We start from the raw sequence: 9,232 nt of genomic DNA, 5'->3' as shown, positions 1-9,232 counted from the left end.
GGCTCTAATTGGTACCAGAGATGGTTCTTCCTTTCTTTTCATTTTCTTTTTTTTTTCCTGCCATGAATTCACCTCCACAGCTCAAACGAGTGTGCATTAGCGTTTCTCAGCAACCGGACAGCAGTAGAACATGCTCTCAATAGGTTTTTGCAGAAACTGTGTTTCTGTGTTGCTTCTGTCACTCCGTTAAAACGGAGCAGTGCTGCTACCCGTGTTATCAGACACCCGGAGAACATCCAGCCAACAGTCAGAACAAATGATTGGTTCCTCGAAATAGGACTCGAGATCCATGTTTGTATGATAAGCTACAAGATAAAATGTCAAAACAGGACACAGCTACAGTGGAATAAATGTTCAAAAAGTCTTCAACACTCAGACAATTCATCATGGGAAACATTCACCACACCATCGCTCCACCTCCACCAGCTCTACTCTTCACCCAAATCAGGTTCGATCCATTACACTGGAAACAAATTCTGTCACGTTAATGTTCAAGATGTTAAAGATCACACCAGATCACAACCTCAGCTTTCTCAGCAACCTGATGTGGTCTTCAGCTCTTTGAATCTGAGATTCTACTGATTATCTGAGTTACTGTTCTTCTGTCATCTCAAACCAGGTTTATTATTCTCCTTCAATCTTCATATCAATAAAACGTTTCCATTCGCAGATCTGACGCTCACTGGATCTTTTGTTCTTTTTTTGCACCATTCAGTAAATGTTGTAAAATTGCTGTGTGAACATTTTCATCCTTGTGTTGTTCTTTCCCAAAACCAAAGTTAGAGGCATACAATTGTACAGGATGAACATTTATTATCAGCCATAACATTATGACCACTTGCCTAATATAGTGTTGGTCCCCTTTTTGCTGCTAAAGCAGTCGTGACCTGTCGATCATCAACAGCATGAACTTCTTTAGCAGTTTGAGCTACAGGAGCTCGTCTGTTGGATCGGACCACACAGACCAGCCTTCACTCCACACGTGCATCACTGAGCCTTGTCCCCCACGACCCTGTCGCCAGTTCAACACTGTTCCTTCCTTAGAGCACTTTTAATAGACACTGACCACTGCAGACGTCTAGACCCAGACATCTAGACATCACAATTTGTCAAACTCGCTCGAATCCTTTCCTGCAGTTTTCCTGCTTCTAACAACAACTTTGAGAACAAAATGTTGCTGCATAATAAATAAATCCACCCACTAACAGGTGCCATGATGAAGAGATCATCAGTGTTCTTCACTTCACTCAAAATGTTATACCTGATCAGTGTAAATTTTCTGCTTTGAGACTGATTTTGTGTACGAGCTGCTTTCTGACGGGTTTAAAATACAAAAAGTTTTCATTCTTTTTACTCGGCTGATAACATTATCATTCTTGCTTTGCATTGATCATAATTTGGGTGAAGCGTGTAATGCTATTACAGTAGACTGATGTCACCCAAATTAAATCTTGGTGCAGTTAGATGAAGTTAGACGTAGCCTATAGTCTTTTGTCATCTCTCTCTCTTTCGCTCTCTCGAAAGATTGTGCATCTACAGAAATTGTTGTTATTTGTCACCGCTTTGGGAAGTCTTTCTTCCAGCTGTTGTGTCTGCTTCAAAACAACAGAACAACAAATCACAGAAACCTAATTATTCTAATAGGGGCCCTATTTATATCCCCTCCCGCTGGTGTCTGCTGCCTGTGAGGAGGCACAAAGCTATTCTTTGGGTGACACAAAGTTAGCATTAAATGGATTAGCTCATTACACACGCGTGAGATCGTGACCTCACTCCGATTTCAGGAAGCATATTAAAAGCATTACGGCTTCCTCACGAGACAACCTGAAAAAGAGGTTTTTAATATTTATTCACAGATTGGTTAGATGATGAGGTTTTAATGGTGTCTCTCTAGCATTAAGCTAGCTGGCCTGAGACCTTATAATAGTAATAATCTTTTCAGAAACCACAATAAGGAACATTATTAATAAAGAAAATGCCTCAGAGAGTGGCTCTATGTGCTGTTATACGCTGACCAGAGATGAGGGATAATGCTAGACGATTTACTGTTTAATACAAAACAGATTTTAATAGTTTTTGCAGCAGTAAATATTAGCAGAAGAAAAGATCGAACGCCAGAATCCAATGATGTATGTGCCTCCAACCTCCACTCTTCTGGAAGATGTTCCAAAGAAGGAGATTTGTGTTCATTCAGAAACAAGGGCATTATTAAGGGTAAAGTTCTGATGTAGGTGATGTAAGTAGAACATATATAGGGTTGAAGCTCTATAACAGGAGATCTTACTCTCCAACCCATGTACACCAGATCTTCATCGAGCTGGATTGTCATGCTGGAACACGTTTGGGTCTCCTGGTTCGAATAAAGTGCCATTTTCGCTCATACATCCAAAGACGTCTGATACAATTGGTAAAAATTTGGCAAAGAACCACATATGGGTGGAAAAGTCAGGTATCTGAAATTATTTTGGCCATTTTGTGAATCAAAGCTCTTGTGGAGATCTCCAGAGCACAATCTGTCTGAAGGAATGTATGGCCAAAGGAAGCCTGAGTGATTTCCACCTGAATGAGGTCTTTCTGATCACCTAGTAATGAAGCTTTCAGGTCACATAAGACTTTCTGACAGGAGAATGTCTTAATTACTCTTTTTTAAATTATAAATCCATTTAACAAAAGTCATACTATCATGAATAATTATTCCCAGCCTTACTTGGCATTAAGCCTAACCATGATCTCTTGGCCTTCCAAAGGGCAATGAGGTTACCTCCTCCGAGGGGAAATACCGAGACCAAATCAACGTTAGTGCGTTCGGTTGCTGACGGTCACAGTTCCTTGTTAATTAAGAACTCTAAGCTTCGTTCGACAAAACCGTAATTAGTGCCTTCACACTGAGGTGTGAGCAGAGAAACTATATATCTTTGCAGAAGGGCAGCTTTTATCCACGGCACAATGTATATAAAAGGTCAGCGCACAGCAGCAGGGCACTACAGCCAATCTGCTCTTTCTGCTCTCACAGCTGGACTCTGAAGCTGAGAGTCAGGCAGGAGGAGCAGGAGAACTCAGTCGAGACCCCTACAGGCATCTGCCCTTTTGCGTCTTTGTGTTTTGAGGGTGTTGTATTGAATGTTCCCTTGACTGCACAGAAATACAGAAAGTAGGAAAAGCTCAATTCCCAATTAGCACGGTTTTCTCACGTTCGTTTGTGAATTTAAATTATATTGGAATATTTAGTTTTAGTGTTTAATATACACTGAGATTAATGTACCAATTTGGGCTCAATGGCAGGTGCACTATTTGTAACGAAGCAAGAGCGACATCATGTGGACAAATAAAGAATGGCATTTTTTAAGGTGTTTAGAAGGACTTGGGAGGTTAATTCATTCAGGTATATTTCAGGCTACGTGTGGAAGAACATCGAGTTCTCGTCCTCAATCCTCATGGATGCACGTATTGTGCTGTTCACATGAGGAGCTGCTGCTTCCAGCTGGACTGAACAGAACACAAGTTAATGCGAAAAACAACTCGACCTGCTGCTGTTGACCAAAAATCTTATTTATTAACCGATTCAGAAGGAAAGTGCAGGTTTTTTCGAAAAGCAAAATATAAGAAATAAAACAAACAGTGAAAATAAAAGTCCACTAAACCCTGAGTTCTTTCTCCAAATGAGTGCGGCGGTGGACTTTCAGGACGTACGCCTGTCTGAACCTCTTGCCGCACTCGGCGCACTCGAACGGCTTCTCGTCCGTGTGGATCTGCGCGTGTCGTTTGAGGCGACAGGAAGTGAAGAAGCTCTTGTTGCACTGGGGGCAGGTGTAGGGTCGCACTCCTGTGTGGTACCTGGTGTGCAGCTGCAGGTAGCAGGCCTGAGTGAAGCTCTTGTCGCAGTGTGAGCACTGGAACGGTTTGATCCCTGTGTGGTAGCGCTGGTGTTTCAGCAGCTCGCCGAACGAGAAGAACGTTTTGCCGCAGTCTGAGCAGAGGAACGGCCGTTCGCCCGTGTGCGTGAGCTCGTGCCTCGTCAGGCTCGCTTTATAGGAGAATCTTTTGTCGCATGTGGAGCATTTGAAGATTTTATCCTCGGTGTGGCCGGCTACGTGCGCTCTGAGAATCCTCTCTCTTTTAAAACTCTTTCCGCAGTGCGGGCACAGGTACGGTTTCTCGTCCGAGTGCGTCCTTTCGTGCTTCCGGAGTTCTCCGGGGTAAAGGAAGCACCTGCTGCACCGGGAACACCTGTAGCGCCGCTCGGCCGTGTGAGTGCGCTGATGAGAGACCAGAGCGCCTTTGTAGGTGAAGCCTTTCCCGCAGCTGCAGCGGTACGGACGCTCAGGCTTGTGCACCATCATGTGGCGCTTGAAACTCGTAGCGCAAACAAAGCTGGAGCTGCAGAGCAGACACCTGTGCTGGCGCTCGCCCACGTGGCCTCGCTTGTGCCGGATCAGCGCTGCCTGACAGCTCAGCCTCTTCCCGCAGTCGCTGCAGCGCTTCAGTTCATCCTCAGGATGAGTCTTGTGGTGCTCGCGGCGAGCGCTGAGCGAGCTGAAGCTCTCGCTGCAGTACAGGCAGCTGTACATCCAGTCTTCAGTCTCGTCTGCCTCTTCAGAGGTGTTTTTGTGGCCATGAACCAAACGATGGCGCCGTAGAGCTTGAACGTAGGAGAAGCGCCGGCCACAGTGGGGCGCCGTACACTGGAAGGGCTGCTCGCCCGTGTGGCTGCGCTCGTGCGCCCTCAGCATGCCCGGGTAACGGTAACCTTTACCACACACGCAACACACGTGAGGCTCTTTCTCGCCGGTCGACGGTGAAACCGGGTGAACTTTTTTCATGTGACTTTTCACGTAGCGCTCCTGAACGTGTGTAAACGGGCACTGAGGGCAGGAGAACGTCCTGGACGAGAGCTCTGCAAAAACTGTTTGGAGATCATCATCAGCATTGCTGAGTCACAATGAATTTAACTCTATGCACGTGTACAGGGGACGTCCCCTAACGCAAAATATACACGTTAATCACGTCACTGCATGTAAAAATACAAAAGCTGAAAATAACTTGTGGAGTGAAATGAGACTGGACCTGCATTTCTGTCGCTTGTGACGTGATCAGCAGATCCCGATGTCTCAGCAGCATCTCTTAAAAAAAACAATAAAAAAAGAATTATCATTAAATATTTTATTTCCAAAATATTCAAAATCTTTTCCCCGAATATTCTGATTTTATTCCTAAATAATAAAATTGTATTCCTTAAATATTCAGATTACATTCCCAAATAATATAAAAAGAAATTCCCCAAAAATATAGATTTCATTTCCAAATAATATTACAATTTCATTCCCTAATTATTCTGATTTTATTACACAAACGATACAATGTGGTCTAATATACTCTATATGGCCAAAAGTATTTGGACACCCGTCTTTTCCCACTCGTATTGTAGATCCTCCCCAAACTGTTCCTACCGACCCGGAGGCGCACAATTATATACAAAATCCAAAGTTGTATCATCATGACAATGCTCTAGTGCACAAAGCCAGAAGATGGAGTGGGAGATCTCCTGCTATAAAGCTACAAGACCTATTGAGATGAATGTGAAGGCTGACTGCACCCCCAGACCTCTTTACCTCACCCACATCACTTTGGTAAAACCCTTAAATGAGCACAAATCTCCATAAATCTTTTTTATTAGAACAACAAATGGAGAGTGAATGGAATGTGGAATGGGGTGTGGTCAGACATCCACAAACTATTGACCATATAGTGCATCTCTAACAGTAATCCATGATCTCTGACACTATAATTAAATGTGTTCTGACCCATCATCTGAAGCGACCTGCTCTCGGCGTATCTCCGTCTCATCTCTGGAGCTCCTCAATGTTTTCTCTCGCTTGTGTCGGGTTTCCGCACCATTCTTTCGTTTCTGCGTCTGAAGGTTGACTAATTTCAACTTCCACGTCTGCTTAGGTTTCCGAGCGGACCTGCGGGTCACGGTTTGGGTAGACTTCACAGGAGAAGTGATACTCGGGCTCTCCTCAGCATCGCATTGCAGTTCTTCTTCTCCTGCAGTCCTGCAACCTACAGATCCATTGCGATCTTCCAAACGCTTCTCTGTGATTTTCTCGGCTCGGATTTCACGTTCCTCTGTGTTCCCTTTAGACTCCTTGCAGTCGGCACCGAGATGCGGATCTTCTTCATCCTCGTCTTGGTTTGAACATATTTCGATCCCCGTCCAGTCGGATGTCACGACGACCGTCTCGACGTCGGTTGCGTCCATCAGACACATGGTCATTTCACTGGGAGGAGTTGGAGCATGTGGACCATCGCTTGGCTTCATCTGAGCCACTCTGGGTTTTTTTCCAGACAAAGCGCTCAGGATGCAGTCACCATCTCGCGCCAATGATGAGGAGACTGAGGAGGAAAATCAGAAAAGAACTTTGTACAGTTCGGAACACGTTCTCCACATGATGGATGTGTAAAAGGCACCAAAAAATACATTTATAGTGCATTAATGACTTATTTAGTCAGAGTCTCAGTGAAGCCAGTTGGAGCTTGTGAGAACCTGACTGGACCATTAGGTGAGAAGGTGTTCCTAATAAAAGTGTTGCTGAAATGTGCTGAATTTTATCTCCCAGAACCCTCACCCTCACAATCACCTACCACATGTGTCCAGATGTCCAAGGCACTTATGGTGATGGAGCAGCGATTTCAAGTTTTCTGGGTTCCTGATGGATTCCTCACAGTCTTTCAAAGCAGAAGACTCGGACCTGATCCAGGCCGCCGTCTGAAACCCAAAGGATCCAGAGACGTTTATCAGATCTACTCTAGGAGTACAACAAAACAACGTTTGCAGATCCTAATCCAGCTCGATGTTTAGCACCTGAAGGAGGTCTGGCACTGGCAGGAAGCGCTCCAGTCGGGACAGGAAGTCCCACAGCAATCTCTGAAGGGCGGAGTCATAGCTGGGGCCAAACACCACTGGAAACACGTTCTACAAGAGAAAGAAACACCACGAATGCTGTACACAATGTTTCTCCATAGTAGCTTCTGAAATGATCGTCTGGTAACAAATTTGTGGTGGAGATGTTTGGAGCTTTCCTAATAACAATGCTGAATGACTGCAGGAGATAAAGAGATTACACACTGTTCACATACGTTCTTCACATGTTCTTCACATGTCCTCTACATACAACTGCTCTCTATACCAAACTTTGAACTTCAGATCTATTTTGTATGTTGAAATGCAGCAGATGCAGAACATATTTATATCTCAGTGCTCATATTACACTTCCAGACCTGGAAGAAATGTTCTTTCTGCTCAGCATCTTTGATGAGCGTCTCAACCACTTCCACAAAGTGATCTCCTGCCTCTTCGAACCCCGTGCTCTCCACCTGGATGTTTACACAGCAGCCTGGTTATCAGACACACTTGTGCACTTCTCAAATAAAATTAACAGCGATGTAGCGAACGTTTTTCACGATTTGGTGAAACTTGAGGACTTGCCTGTTTGACCAGACGAAGAACCGTCTGGACGCTGTTGAGGTGAGGCTGGACACACGCGTCTGCCGGTTCATCCCTGTAGCACAGCTCCAGAATTAGCTGGTACAAAAACAAAGAAGGAAGTCCATCAAGAAAGTTATCTACTGCTTAATATACACCCAAAAGTATTGGGACACCCGACACACTAGTGGTTCGTTCCTCAAACTTGTGGTTTTGAACGCTTCACCTTTGCTCTCAGGCCCAGAACAAGCTGAACAGCGTTGGTTGGACTAAAAAGCTCCGGCACGGCTTCAGTAACCAACGTCACGAAGTCGGCGAGCATCCCGTACTGCATTACATCCTGCTGCTGCACGACCCGCCACAGGACTGCCGAGATCAGGCGCAGAGGTGGGATCAGGAGACGCAGAGAGGCCAGGAGAGGAGGATCTGGAACAACATCCACATCGATAAGCATCATGATGTCCCAAGGAGTTTTCCCTCACACCATCATCACCTCTAAATCGATCATTAGGGACAAATGTACAGAAGAATTTATTTATATCCAGCTGCTTTGTTACGATGTATACTGTAATTAATTGAATATAATTAAGACTATGAAGGTGAGATTCCTCACGTGTGTGTATTAGGCACCTACTAGTTTAATATCTGAAGCTGGTCTGAAGCCTTTTTAGTTCCCAAAATATTCTGATATTATTCTCGAAATATCTTATTTCTCTTAGTCTCATATATTGACTTTTCCCACCAATGTCATGCCTTCATTTTTTTTTATTGAACCTTTGCCCCAATAATAATAAGAAAAGAAATACAATAATAATTAGTAATAATAATAATTTAAAAATACAATACCAATAATAATAAAATACAATAATAATAATAATAATAATAATAATAATAATAATACAATACAATAATAATAATAAAAACACAACAATAATAATAATAATAATAATAATAATAATAATAATAATAATAATGCACTCCTGTATTAGTCAGATGTATGGATTTCTGTCTCCACGTTTAGTTTTAAACCCGAGTACACACACTGTAGGTGGAGTGCAAAAGTAAACGCACCCTGAGTGCAGTAACTGTAGGAGTAGGACATGAGCACCAAACATCTCAAAGTGTTCCACAGCACATTTCCCTGCTGTTGCCTTACCCTTGGTGTTCTCCTGCCCTAAAACTTCCATCCCCACAGCCTGGCTGGACTCTGGTTTCTCCACGGAATCGTGCAGCTTTCACCTCACCTTACAAATGAAACAAACTGCTTCTCCAGAACGCGTTTGTGAGCAGCAAATCTGGTGTTTAGAAGAACAATACAATTAGGCAAGAAATTCCTGGAGCTGTTGAACACATCACCGGATGTTTCAGTAGCTTCCTTAAGGTTTTTTATTTCTCACAACGCCCTCGTGCGTCCAGAGGACCAAACTGCACTCTCAATACTATCTGAATAAAATTAAAACCACCCGCCTGAGGTTGTGTAGATCCGCTTCTCCCCTTCACCTCTGAGTGTGTGTGCGCGCGCATCACTAGAAGGACTTTGGATTCCAAATCAACACCCTGAGCTTTTTGTCATGTTCCTTAAACTGTTTTTGGCTCTTCTGAAAGTCACTCAGATTCTTGTCCATTTTTCCTTTTTTCAGCACATCCGCTTCCAAAACTGCTCACTTGCTGCCTAATAAATCCCACTTTCATTCCCATGATGGTATTCTTACAGGGTTTCTGCAGGTTCCCAATTTAAGACCTTTTTAA

At 43.8% G+C, this 9,232-nt stretch overlaps 1 protein-coding gene across 2 annotated transcripts; it reads right to left on the bottom strand.

Moving 5' to 3' along the window:
• Window positions 1–3,533: 3,533 nt before the first annotated feature.
• On the bottom strand, window positions 3,534–8,872 carry si:dkey-14k9.3 (C2H2-type zinc finger protein). 2 transcript variants are annotated; one of them, XM_046874337.1, is made up of 9 exons: window positions 8,640–8,872; window positions 7,710–7,978; window positions 7,487–7,582; window positions 7,279–7,374; window positions 6,863–6,973; window positions 6,643–6,766; window positions 5,802–6,393; window positions 5,065–5,120; window positions 3,534–4,903 (listed from the first exon to the last, which is right to left on the bottom strand). In XM_046874337.1, exons 2-9 carry the CDS (start codon window positions 7,938–7,940, stop codon window positions 3,636–3,638), a joined length of 2,574 nt encoding a protein of 857 aa, XP_046730293.1. In that variant the 5' UTR covers window positions 7,941–7,978; window positions 8,640–8,872; the 3' UTR covers window positions 3,534–3,635. The 2 variants fall into 2 exon arrangements, with proteins under 2 accessions (XP_046730293.1, XP_046730292.1); XM_046874336.1 differs by having other exon boundaries at window positions 7,710–7,909.
• Window positions 8,873–9,232: the final 360 nt, after the last annotated feature.

This window comes from Silurus meridionalis, chromosome 18 (genome assembly GCF_014805685.1).
Source record: "Silurus meridionalis isolate SWU-2019-XX chromosome 18, ASM1480568v1, whole genome shotgun sequence".
NCBI lineage: Eukaryota > Metazoa > Chordata > Actinopteri > Siluriformes > Siluridae > Silurus > Silurus meridionalis.
Note: the sequence above shows the minus strand (reverse complement) of the source record. Positions and strands in the feature narration are given on the sequence as shown.

Excerpts from the sequence above, each read along its gene's own strand:
- si:dkey-14k9.3 (XM_046874337.1), bottom strand. The coding sequence starts at position 7,940 with ATGATGCTTATCGATGTGGATGTTGTTCCAGATCCTCCTCTCCTGGCC. Across the intron at positions 6,394-6,642 it reads TGGACATCTGGACACATGTG|TCTCCTCATCATTGGCGCGA; the intron begins GTAGGTGATTGT and ends TTTCCTCCTCAG. Across the intron at positions 4,904-5,064 it reads CACAAGCGACAGAAATGCAG|TTTTTGCAGAGCTCTCGTCC; the intron begins GTCCAGTCTCAT and ends ATCTCCAAACAG.